The 13,743-nt window shown below is 42.2% G+C and overlaps 1 protein-coding gene across 2 annotated transcripts in view; it reads right to left on the bottom strand.

Moving 5' to 3' along the window:
• Nucleotides 1–4,705: 4,705 nt before the first annotated feature.
• The window catches only part of LOC124712032, a 157,316-nt gene continuing 148,278 nt past the window's right edge, over nt 4,706–13,743 (bottom strand). For both annotated transcript variants that reach the window (XM_047242324.1, XM_047242325.1), the window contains exon 4: nt 4,706–4,953. In XM_047242324.1, the coding sequence (XP_047098280.1) occupies nt 4,795–4,953 (159 nt within the window). In that variant the 3' untranslated portion in view covers nt 4,706–4,794. The remainder of the gene's footprint in view (nt 4,954–13,743) is intronic.

Below are 13,743 nucleotides of genomic sequence, written 5' to 3'. Positions count from 1 at the left end.
TTCGTAGTTGACGTAGTTATCTGCATAAAGATGGAAATCGGCCTGATACCGACGCCACGCTTTCGCCGAGGAGGGCGTGAGGCACAGCACACGGAGCCATTATGAATGCGCACGCTGAGCAGCGCATGCGCAATGTCACTCCAGTACAGTTTTAAATAGCGGAGCTCAGTGCGTACTCGCCAGTACTACTACAGTGGCACTCACCTGAAGATGGCCAGAAGACTCTGCGCCGAAATATTGTGGCAGGACGTTGCTGATATCTGGCAGTTCTCCCGTGTTTTTATGGAACAATCAGTACGCCGGGAAAGCTTTAAACAACATATAAAATTTTGTTTATTCTCTTTATCCACTTCAGTTCTTTTATGGTTCTAAAGTTTTTCAGAATGTTTTCTTTTCTTTTCTCATTCTTCTTCCTCACTTCTTTTATTCATTGTAAGATATTCAGATACATACAGTGTTTCCAGAATAATTACTGTTGTGTAGAGATAAATTTTTGCCTGGAATGATACTAATAACTTATTATTATTTTTTGGTTGAGTTTGTAAGATAATTTCATTTTCTTTAAACTTTCTTTACTTTTGGTGTTATCTAATCCATTGTTTTTGTATCAGTTCTTACAAATACTTGAGCTATGAACTCTTTTGGTGTTTCCATGTTGTGTTTGTATATCTTTTTCTCTGTTGTGTTTATGTTCACTGTACTTCGTTTTCTGTAATGACATTTGTAATCCAGCTTTATCTGCAATTTTATGAAGTGTTTCTCAGTATCTTCACATTGGTGTTTGTGACAAAGCAAGCTGGGATAATTTTAGCTTCCCCTCTTGTTTTGCCATCTGCCTCCTTAAAATTTTTTTTTTCAATTTTAACTAATTACCATTAACATATTGTTGGTGTTGTGGTCGCCAGTCCTGAGACTGGTTTGATGCAGCTCTCCATGCTACTCTATCCTGTGCAAGCTTTTTCATCTCCCAGTGCAATTAACATACATGAGTATAATCTGCATTTTCATAAAAGAGAAAGGTTGGCCCTGAGTTTTAAAGAATATAACACCATATCTAATTTTGTGCTTAGTTTGATGTATTTAATTGATTTTCTAATTTATTTTGTCTACTCCTAGATAGTATCTTTTATTATAGGGTGAAATCAGTAATTGTTTGCATAATTATATTTGTTAATTTCATGATTTAAACAAATAATTTGGATTGATGCTTGTAGTAGAAGAAACTATTAAAAAGATAGAATTTTTCGATGTATTCAGTTAATTTAATGAGTTAAGTATTAATTATAATTTCTGTAAATTTAACTTTAAACAATGTTTAGTTTCAGTACCTATTGTTGTGATGATATATAAGGGCCTGATTTTTGGTCGTGAGACAGTCAGTTCACTGCCAAGTTTCAGATGAGGAACCTGTGTTGGTTAGAATGACAACAATGCATCAACCTAAAAGTGTGATAAGTGTTACACAATTAGGCTGTGTGTTATTCTTCAAGAACTGTGAACTTTGTGGTTAGGCTTTTACTGCTCATAGATGTTCAACAGTAAACTATTGTAGCAGTATGTGGAGTTTTTCTTGCTAACTGTTAATGAGAATTATGGGACATTAGAACAATAGTACATTGGCCATATGTAACTGTTGGGGGGTTGTGAAAAGTGAAAGTAAAAGACTGTAAAACGCAACTGTGCATCTGTCGGCTATATCAGTTACAGCAGAGAGTACTGCACATCCACCCCCTATTTTTTCAGCCAGTACGTCAACACTGAGGACAAAAAATGAAGAAAAAAAGTAGGTGGAACTGCTACATGTTTTCTGTAGAAATTATTACAGTATTGAACCACCTCAAATCTTCCTCTTCCTTATCCCAGATGGATTCCTTTGATATATTACTCATGCACATCTTCGTCTCACCCTCTCATGTCACGGTCTAATACCCATCAGTGAGAGCTCATCACCCCTGCACACCTGTGTTAATTCTGAAGGGTTCAGAATCTTCTTCTAGGAATTTAACTTTTGAAGCCATCTTTCTGATTCTCTGACTAATTGTGGTGGTTTTGTCATTACCTGCTTCTTCTAGTGTTAGGAATACAGTCTGACTGTCTATATCACATTTTTTTCAAGCCAGTGTTAAGATTTCTTATTGTTCTGATCCTGATGATTGTATTCAAGTTAAAAATTTGTTCTAGGCATCATCTGTTTTCCTGGACGCAGCTTGATACTCATCAGTTGTGTGTTCTGCTTCATTATCTATCTTGTTCAGCAGCACTTTGGATATAAATGTGTACATAACTGGAAGTAAAGAAATGTCTCAGTAATTGGTGTCTGTACTGTCTCCCTTTTCATGTAGTGGATGAATTGTGGCTTATTTCCAATCCTCTGGTATTCCATCTACCTTCCAAAAATGTGTAATAACTTCATAAATAGTTTTAGCTGCTTACTTCCCTCTCAATTTCCACATCCCAGCAAATATCTCATCTTTCCCCTGCACTCTGTTATTTTTCAGCTGGCCATTGTACTTTCTACTTGATGCAGTGCCATTGATTCTGAAGATAGGTTTTCCTTTTTGTATTGTCTAAAAATTAGTCATAGCATTTGTTCATTGCAGAAGGTTTTTGAAGTGTTTTGTTAGCAGTTCACATTTATCTTTGATGTTATTAGTCAGTTAGCATGTTGATACTTTGAAGAGAAGGCTCATTGCTTTGTATCTTGTAATTTCTTCTTTGAACATTTTGTTGTTCCATCTGAAATTTGTATCTATTTCCCCTAATCTTTTTTTGTCATATTTCAATTTCTCTATTCTAACAATTTTTTATACCTCTTTCCTAATCTCGGAGACTGTATTCGAGTCTCTTTCCTTTTTATGGGTATTCCATTTTTTCCAAGTTGTTACTCTGTGTTTTATTGCTTCATCACACACCTTGTTCACCATCCATGTTTCCTTCTTCTTGGTGGCTATTGTAATTCTTTCACGATTTCTATCATTGCTTCTCTGATCTCATCCAAATCTCCCATCAACTGTGTGTAAAGCCAGTAGCTTTGTTATGAATTTGTTCCTGTTGCCTGACAAAAAATTTGTGTCATTTCTATGACTTTTTCTTATTTTGATATTTGGTCTTTTATAACAAAATATGACTCTTACTTCTGTTAAAAAGCAGTCTGTGTCCATGCATAATCCTCTTCTGAACATATATGCAGGATATCATTGTTCTTATTGGTGTACATGTGTGTGTGCGTAAATATTTCCTACTTTTCTCTTGTATTTCCTGTCTGTGCCAATCTGTAATTTAAGTCTCCTAGAGGTAGTTGTATGTGGTGCTTTGATATTTTTCATGTGTCTAGTGTTTACCAAAATTCTACAACTTTTTCTGGATTTTTTTCTGTTGTCATTGCTGGTACATGCATTTGCGTTATGATGGTATAGCCATTGTTTGTTGAATGAATGAAAGAAGTGATATTTGCCATGATGGGTATGTAAAAATTTTCATGGATTCTGTTGGAGTCCATTTGACCCTTGAAGCTCTTCCAAGCATTGTGACTATCCATTTAGTCTTTATGGCCAGTTTCCCTTAAAAAAAAAGTCCTGTAACCATATGATTCAAATGCATTTTCATCTTCATTCTGGTTTCCTGAAGTGCCAGTTTGGATATACTGAATTTGCTTAATACACCCATCAATTTTTAAAGTTTTCCAGTCTGCACTGAAGTGTAGTGTCCAGTGTGCACAATAGAAGTTTTGTCTTAGGGCTTCTGACGGAAGTTCTAGGAAGCTACAGTTCCTCTTTATATGATGTTCTCAGCTCTCCAAAACCAAAGGCCTAGTTGCATCACTGTTTTTAGTCATGAAGGACTGTTGACATCCTGGTTTATTTTTCCATTCAGTGTTTACTGTCATGCCATGGCTAAAAGTAAATTAGGAAGGATATTAACCCCTTTGTGGGTTGTTACATCTATGATCAAATTGCCAGAGAGGTTCAACAGGCCAATGAATATGGGAACAAATGCCTTTTATAGCCTACTGCTTTAGTTACGTAGTCTACTGATTTAACTGAATAATTATTATTGTTGTATTTTGTTTTTGGAAAGTAGCTCATATAGCCCATCATATTAGATGAGCACATCATAGTACTTGGGTGAGGATTCGTAGGTGGGTGAGCATTCATTGAAATTAACACATACTAACTACAGTTTGCAGTGGCATGAGTGATGAAAGAAGTGTCACATACTTGATGGAATGAGTAGTCCATTCAGAGTGAACTGAACTAGTTATTGTGTTAATCTGTGGCATTATCATCTAGCAAATACATTAATATATCGACAGTAATGTAATTTCTTTTGGACTCTCAGGTGTAGAAATGATGCCAAAAACTACTAAACAATAGAATCTTGTTTCAGGAAAGGCAAATAATGAATGTTGTGTAGGCTGTTTAAAAAGAACTAAACTGTAAGACTTAAGGCATATGTAATAGACTTGTCACACTTTGGTTTCAATTGACAGACAACAATGGCCATCAAGTCTCTAGAATCCCAAACAATTGTGAACATGTCAAATATTTTTTTATTTCACAGAAGTAATGTAGTAACTAAACACATTTATGGTATTGTTAATATGAAAGATTGATTTGTCTTTCAATAAAAACATTGGGTTTATTGTACACAATAAATTAAGATACATGTTTATTAACATAAATAAATTTATCGCTTCATTGCTAATGAAGTATATAAGGTTTCATGCATACACACATGGCAGTACTATAGGAAATCACTACACTTTCTTTGGTGATGTAGATAAATAAATAAACATTATTCAACTTGTGTGGAATTCTCAGAATTTGTAGCAGTGTCCGCTGTTTTGTTTGTGTTGTTGTAGAGCTTACGCAGATGTGTTACAACTTGGTTTCTGCTCTGTGTTGGATCCGGAGCCATTGTAGGTATTTCAGTTTTAGTCTCCTGCAGATTTACCTGAAAATAAATATCACAGTGTCAAAGCTGTGTAATGTAAATTAATTTGACTCATAAATTTATGAGCACAAAAATGATCAAGGACACATCTGAAACTAAGTTGTACTGTTTATAAGCTCCATTTAGCCTGCAGACATTGATGTGAAGTCAATATTGAATGTGAAAGAAGTATAAAAGACTGAGTATCTAGTAGATAAAATAGATAATTAGATTGTAGATTTCCAATCCATCAGTAATAATACTGGGCGTTCCCCAAGGTTCAATTCTGTCATTTTTCTCTTCCTGGTGTATGTTAATGATATTGGTCAATGTTCTCAGTTCATATGCAGTAAGCTAAGTAGATGACATCTCTCTTTTGTATTAGAGGAAATACTGTAATGATCTACAATCAGTTGAAAATTGTGGTGTAACAAAAGTAAACTCAAATTTTCCTCATCCAGGCTGAAACACTACTGCACTCGAAGACAAACTGATGCACCATAAAGTAATTATCCAGATGGAATGGAAATCAATAGAGATGATGTACATCTGCAGACAAACCAATGATTACAATTTCAGAAAATTTGGCTGATTTATTCAAGAGAAAGAGCTTCACAAACTGAGCAAGTCAATAATGTGTAGGTCCACCTCTGGCCCTTATGGAAACAGTTATTTGTTTGGCACTGATTGATAGCGTTGTTGAATGTTCTCCTGAGGGATGTCATACCCAAATCTGTGCAACAGGTGTGTCAGACCATGAAAATCCTGAGCTGGCTGGAGAGCCCTGCCCATAATGCTCCAAATGTTCTCAGTTGGGGAGAGTTCCAGTGACCTTGCTGCCCAAGGGAGAGTTTGGAAAGCTTAAAGATAAGCAGTAGAAATTTGCATCTTGTTAGGCAGGTGTTTCATTGCTAAAATGTAGGCCCAGGATGGCTTGCCAAGAAGGGCAACAAAAGGTAGTGTAGAATGTTAGCAGGTTGTGATGTAAAAATGGACTATACATTGGTAATGATGACAAGTGAATTGAAATTATTGATAATTAAAAACAAAGAGTGTTCAGTGGGAACTAATTAGGCTCAAAAACAAAAATTCATGGCAATTATATTAGAAGGCAACAAACAAGACAACTTATACAGATGACTGCAGTTTCTTTCAGTGTACTTGGTATGTCATAATAAAAACTTCTAAAAAAGAAATAATAGGAAAGGGAACATACTGCAGACCTGCTGAATGTGATAGAAGGGAGCAGAAAACTAAAAAATGCAAAAAAATCAGAAGAAGAAGAGAAATAAGAAAGCTTGAGAAACAGAATCAATAGAGAGGCAAGACAAGCAAGAGAAGGATCTTTTGAGAATGTCTTCATCTCAGCTGAAGATAATGTGAAAGAAAGGAAACAAATACAAAGCTTATAAATCAGTAAAACATTTTTGGAGACAGAAGAAATAGAAACAGGACAGTTATGTATAAGAATGGAAGTATGCTGGATAGTGTTAGTGAAATTGTAAGAAGATGAAACAGCACTTAGGAACTGTATAGTGGAGAAGAGCTACTTCAAACACTACTTATGAATATGAGTAGATGCAAACAGCACAGCTTAACTTACCTTGAAAGATGAGTTTGAACTAGTTCTACAGAAACTAAAAAACAGCAAAGCTTCTTGCATGGACGATATTCCATGCGAAGTTCATAAATCAGTAGGAACTAAATTGATAAATGAGATGTTTAATCTTGTGTGGAATATGCATGAACAGGTAAAGCTGTCCACATATTTTGAGTAAATGTATCACGATACTTATCTTCATGAAAATAAATGCCATAGAATATGGAAACTACAAGACGGAGTCCATGTGTTCATGCAGATAAAATAATAACCAAATTTCTCTAAGCAACAAAGAGCAGAAAGATGAAGCTACAGTCCAAAAAATCATCTTGGATTCCAGAACAACAGCAAGACTAGAGAAGCAATTCTAGCTCTAAGATAAGCTTCAGAGAAAGAAGTGGTAAGCAATATAACTACTTACATAGCATTCATAGGCTTAGAAAAAGCATTTCATAATATCAAATGGGTCTGAGGAGTGTGTTCGGGTTGGTTGTGCCAATAATCACACCCCTTTAGCAGTAGTTCATTTATTAACCTTAACACATACAAGGATCACAAAGAACTGAACTGAACATGGCGGAACAGCCAAAGATAAAGCTTAGAGTCCAAAGATGAATGCAAAGATGAGTGCGTGAGACCGGAGTAGATGGCGAGGTCAGAGGAGAGCTCGATGATTGGACCTGGAAGTCACTCAATCGAGTGTGTAAGTCCAACGTGGAGGGAGTGGTCGGAGCATCATGAGCCATGACAGTGAGAGGCGTGGTCGTGGCCTGAAGGGGGGTAGAAGAAGGCTCGACAAGAGCAAGCTTAAGTCTGTTGAGAGGGACTGTGACAGCTGAATCTTTCATCTGGATGTCATAGGTGTTGGCTGAGTGCTGGAGAACTCAGTACGGACCGGTATATGGGGTTTGGAGGGGAGCATGGACAGTGTCATCTCGGAGCATGACATACTCGAAATTGTCCAGAGATGTCGGGACGTGAACCTTAGGGCGGGAATGGCTGGCGGGCGGAGGGATATGGAGGTTGATGAAGTGGTGTCTGACGTGGTCCACGAAGGAAGGTAAGTCAGACTGAGGCGGAGAAGCAAAAGGGCTCACGAGTTCGGCAGGGAGAACAATGTTCTGGCCATATATGAACTCGGCTATTGTGCCTTTGAGGTCTTCCTTATAGATCGCACGAATGTCGAGTAGCACAAGGGGAAGGGCCTCTGTCCATAGAGAGATGTGGCATCGAAGAGCTACCTTGAAAGTGCGGTGCCAGTGTTCGACTAGCCCATTACTTTGTGGGTGATATGCTGTTGTACGGATGCGCCGGATGCCGCAAATGTTGCAAATCCCATTGAACAGGGCTGACTCAAATTCATCTGCCTGGTCAGTCGTGATGATAGCTGGACATCCGAAACACGATACCCATGACTCGATGAAAGCTCGAGCAACAGTTTCTGCTGTAATATCGGGGAGGGGGACAGCCTCGACCCAGCGAATTGTTCGGTCGATAGACAAGAGAACATAACAAAAGCTGTTAGAGGGGGAGAGAGGGCCGATAATGTCAATATGAATATGCTGGAAACGCCCAGGAGGGTTCGAAAAGACGCCGACGGGGGGTGAAGTGTGCTTGTGTACTTCGCAGCATTGGCACACGATGCAGGAGCGTGCCCATTGCTAGCAGTCCTTGTTGACATTTCTCCACACAAAGTGCTCCGCTATGAGGTGGGCGGGCGCACGAACACCGGGGTGGGCTAAATTATCCAATGCGTTGAAGACAGCTCGATGGAGCATGGTTGGGATGAGGGGGCATAACGTGCCCATACTGTCGTCACACCAGATCTCACAAGATATGCCAGGGAAGGTGGTGTGGATGAAGTGTAGTGAAGAAGTAGAGTCTGAAATCAGGTTTTGTTCCCTCATTGGCGGGTTGGAGGTTAGGCAGTTCAGAGAGGTCTAACAGCGAATGGACGGCGTTGACTCATGAAAGGAAATCAGCAACTATATTGTGAGCACCCTTTTGGGTCTGAACTGAGATATGAAGTCCATGTACCTGAAGCGGTGAGGAGGTGGGTCAGCTGGCGGGTTTGTAATGGCTGCAGCCAGGGGTTTGTGCTCCGTTAAAACATAGAAAGGGCGTCCCTCAACATCAGTCTTCAAATGCTTGATAGCTTCATAGACCATGAGGAATTCCCTGTCAAACGTAGAATATTTCTGTCGTGCATTGGTGAGCTTGCACGAGAAGAACTGCAGAGACGAAGTTTGGCCGTCGATTGTCTGGCTAAGGACAGCGCCGATGGCAGTATCGCTCGTGTCTGTGGTGATGAAAAGCTGTACATTGGGATGAGGATGCGCGATGGTGCAGGCCTCGGCAAGAAGATTTCTGAGGGCAGTGAAAGAGTCAGTCATAGCAGGGGTCCATGGAACAGGCCGAGATCCAGAAGTATTGGTGCCTGCTAAGGCATCCTTCAGTGGAGACTGAATCTCCGCAGTCCGAGGTAGATGTCAGCGATAATAATTAACCATCCCCAGAAAGCACCGGAGCTCTTTGAATGACGAAGGTCTGGATAGGTTTAGTATTGTTTGTACTTTTTCAGGGGGCGGTGAAATGCCGTTGGCAGAGACCCGAAAACCGAGAAAAGTGACAGCGGGTTGATGTAGCTGCAATTTGTTCTGGTTGGTCTCGATGCCTGCTGCTGTGAGAGTGTTCATAACAGTTTGCATATGTCGAATGTTGTCCTCGATGGGGGAGCTGAACACAAGAATGTCATTAAGATATGCAAAGCAGAATTTTAGGTCGAATAGCACTTCGTTGATGAGGCATTGCCAGGTCTGAGTTGCGTTTTTCAGACCAAAGGGCACGAATTGAAACTGAAATAACCCGATCATGGTGGTGATTGCTGTCTTCTCGATGTCTTCAGGTGCTATGGGGATCTGGTGGTAGGCCCATTTTCAATCAATGACAGAGAACGTGGTTGCACCTGCGAGGGAACTGGTAAAGTCGGCAATGTTGGGTATGGGGTAGGTGTCCATAGTTGTTTGTGCGTTTAGTCGACGGTAGTCTCCGCACATGCGACAGGAGCTGTCCTTCTTGGGTGTCATATGTATGGGCATAGACCAGCTACTGGCAGAGGGTTCAATGAGGCCGGAGCTTAGTAGTTCAGAAATCTAATTTTTAAGGTCGGAGAGGTGCTCGGCACAAAGTCGATGTGGTTTACTGGAGATTGAGGGACCTGCCATGAGGCGAAGCTTGCGATGCGTGCCGGGGAGGTGGTTTGTGTACAATGTGTAGTGGGCGGAGCAGGCGAGGCATGGTCGTGGTGTTCAGAGCCACTCGGTGGATCCAACAGGAGCCAAGGCAGCAAAGTGTCCCAGGAGTCAATGCGACAAGATGGCCGCTGGCTCGAAGCAGTGGCACTGTGGTCGGGTGAGCTCGGTAGAGCTCGTGAGCTGTTAGTGAGTCCACTGTCTGAGGGTGCGGACTGTGGCAGCATGGTCGCGAGCGAAATGCTTGGAGCGAGTGGTTGTCGCATGGTGGTGCGAAGGAGCCAAAGTTGCATAGTTTGAAGTGCTGTCCGCGAGGGGTGGGGAAGGAGCCATCAGTTCGGGAACACGTAACGCTCGTCGCGCATGTGCACTTGTGACTGGCCGAGTGTCAAATGCTGCCATGTTAGGAGGGTGTGGCCCTGTTGAACTGTCAGTACATGTTATGGCAATCTTGATAGCACAGTTGCAAGGGGTAGCAGGAGGTAAACACACAGAGACTCAATTGCTGGGACTGCAAGCAGATTCGGCGCACTTACTGATCTTGCTTTGTCCTTGCTGTAGTGTCTGTAATTCCTTTGCTGTATCGGAGAGCTGGAGCTGTGCTTCGTGGAGCCAGAGGGAGAGCTCGAAGTTTTCCTTGCATAGGCGAGCAACGCGTTCGAGCTCGACAAGGCACTTGTGTGTGGTTTCTTGTAACGTCATCAACAGAGACGAGCATGTACGGATGAGATGGGCTCCAACCGATGTGTCACGGGGGGGTTTTCTTGATGGAGCACAGGGGAAGTGAGTCTTGGACGGATGATGAAACACGGTGTTTCGCACTAGGTCCGGTGAAAGTTTGTGGTGTCGCAAGAAGTCAATGCCTAGTATAGGTTTGTCAGTTTCGCACACTACAAAAGTCCACTCGAGTTTGCAGTTTGTGGAGAGTGAGACAACGTGGGGAAGTTGAACCCAAGCATCATAGTTTAGTTGAATTCATGGCTTGCAGTGAAGTATGATGAGGGCGGATGTTTGATGACGCTAAGGACATCAGTAGCGAAAGATCGGCGCCTGTGTCCACTAGGAAAAGGTAACCCGACGAAATGTCTTTAATGTAAAGTCATCCGCAATTACCCAGTCATTCCTGAACAGAATGGAGCACTTGGGGGTGCCTGTCATGTTGTGCACAGGAGGCTGCACCTGGACCTACCTGTGATTGGCGTTTGGGAAGTAGCAGGGTGGTCTGCAGTTCCGTGCTGCCTCACCAAACCGTGTGTGGAAGTAACAGTACAGGTAGTGCGGTTGCATTTCCTGCGGAACGTTCGTTGCCAGTGGCGATGGCCGAGGTTTGGTGGACGCAGCAGGTTCAGTTGCAGGAGGGGTCGTGACTGTGGCCAGAGCCGGTGACATCCCAGTTGCTTGTTTACTGCTTCCCGGAGCAAGCGGAACGGTCAGCACAGTATGGCCCCGGCCGTGTCCGTCCGCAGGACTATGAGCCTTAGCCTGAGACTTGTCAGGTAGGCAGTGGCTGGCGAAATAGAGCAGTGATTCATCATGTAGCTTGTCAGCAATTGTCATTCTTTGCTCAACAGGATCGGGAGACCCTTGAGCCAGAGCAAAGCAGATGTGAGGAGATAGTTTATCTGTCCAGATGGCAAGGAGAGCTGTGTCAGAGAGTACATCAGCGCTGACCAGGGCACATAGCCATCTCCAGAGCTGGGAAGGTTTGTCATTGCCTAGTTGCTTGACATGGACACTTGCCATATTGCTACCTCAGTTGAGCATGCAAGCCGAAGTAGAACTGTCTTTTTGGCTAGTGTGTACTGGGTAGGTGAGTCCGGGGCGTCAACCAGGTCAGCAATTAAGCCCTCCTGGTCGTGCAGGTGGGTGATGAGGCACAGAATCCTGGTTGACTCGTCGAGTTTGTAATGGTCGAATACTTCATCCACAATTTTGAACCTGATTGTAACTCTGTCGCGATTAAACGGTGGCAGCGTCAGTAAGCTTTGTAGAATGTTCGGAAGAACAGGTTGAGTTGAGTTCATCGGAGCACTGCCTGAATCGAGCTGTTGCTGCTGTATTGTTTCAGGAGAGTGTGCCTCCAGGGGATGTGGGAATGATGGCTGTTTGGGTGGCAGTGTGAAGGTGACATGTTGTGGTTGAGCGCGATCCATCACAATGTGGAAGGCCGATGCGGGTGAGACACCGTAATGTGTCGATTTCGGTTGCGGAAGCTCAACCTGTTGTGGGTGTGTTTGGATTGAGACGTCGTGAAAGACCGATGTGAACGAGGCACCGAGATGTGCTGAGAACAGTAGCAGAAGCTCGACTGGAGCCGGCGCAGGGGCAACAGGTTAGAAAAAGTTCAAAGTTTGAGAAAGCGTGTTAGTCCGCGGAAAGCTCAATGTATGATCAGAGCCGGGTCCACCTGTGTTGCAGGGAGGCTGCAGAGGTGCAGTCTGTCCAGAAGCACATTGTGGTAAGTGATGTCGAACGTGGGATGGAATGTGTGAATGTTGACTGTTCATAGTCATTCCACTCAAAACGGTGTGCGGATAAGGTGAATGTTGTGGCACAAAATACTGAGGCATAGCAGTGGGACAGAGGTGGAGGTCAGGCACAGATAACAAGTTATTGTTCCTGTTGCAGGCCGAGGTATCGAAGTAGGAAGGCATGTGCTGATGCTGAAGCTAAGGAGGCGTGGGCGTGGTCGGATGCTGAGGAGGTTGACCTGTGAACGAAGCACTTCCAGCCATGTGGCAGGTATTCGAATGGCACTGCACGGATTTCAGCATGGCAAATCTTTGTCCTGGTGGTAGTAGGTTGTCCGACGAAGCAGTTGCAGAAATTGGCATTGGTCCCACACTGCACAGATCCGTAAGAGGTAACTGCACAGTCGATGAGGGAGGGCACAGGTGGCGGGAACAAAGACGTTTGATAGCGGAGTCATGCGCACTCCTAACCTCACTTATTGTTCCAAGCTCGAAAATGTCCGGCAAAATCGGCAGAATCATCGAGTGAGAGGCATTGTGTTGCAGTCCTGGCGGGTGTACATCACCCGCAACATGATTCATGTTGATCACAAAACCTGGCATTAGGCACTGGGCCGAAGTCATTGTTTGAATGCTATGTCGATGTAATACACGCGAAAATAACTGACACAGAGGTTGCGGACACAGTAAAATGGCAAAAACGGAAGACGTTACAACTTGGGGTCACCTTTGTGGAGTGTGTTCTGATTGGTTGCACCAATAATCACACCCCTTTAGCAGTAGTTCATTTATTAGCCTTAACACATACAAGGATCACAAAGAACTGAACTGAACATGGTGGAACAGCCAAAGATAAAGCTCAGAGTCCAAAGATGAATGCATATCGATGTTGGTGTCGATTTCATCAGCGCCACAGGTCTAAATGTTTGATATCTTGGAAAAGCTCAGTGGACAACAATGATCAAAGACTAATATGTAACCATACAAAAATGAGACAGTTGTTATTTATCGAAGGACAAACAAAGAGGAAGGTGTCCAACAACATTGTGCATAGTATCTCACTATCTCCAACCACTGTGTAGAAGACACAATTAAAAAAGTTAAATAAGACTCAGAGGCAAGTTTATTAATACATGGCAAAAGAATAGGTATTTTACAATATGATGATGGTGTTGCTGTTATAGAGGAAACTGCAGAAGACCTTGAAGCCATGTTACTTAAAATGGATAAGGTTATGGGGGAAAATATAATATGAAAATAAGATATAATATGAAAATAAAGGTGATGGTATGTGATAAAGAAACAAAACTCAAAGTCCCAGTTTACATAGACAATGAATTAAATGACCAAAGTGAATCATTTACTAATTTAGGAAGTAAGATCAGTAGGAACTTCTGGAGCAAAGCAGTAGTCAGAAGTAGAATTGCTCAAGCAAAAACTTCCTTCAAAAAGAAGAAGAATGTCTTAAGGTAGAGAAGGTTTCCTTGGT

This window comes from Schistocerca piceifrons, chromosome 8, assembly GCF_021461385.2.
Source record: "Schistocerca piceifrons isolate TAMUIC-IGC-003096 chromosome 8, iqSchPice1.1, whole genome shotgun sequence".
Taxonomy (NCBI): Eukaryota; Metazoa; Arthropoda; class Insecta; order Orthoptera; family Acrididae; genus Schistocerca; species Schistocerca piceifrons.
The sequence above is the reverse complement of the archived record's forward strand: the minus strand, read 5'-3'. Positions and strand labels throughout refer to the sequence as shown.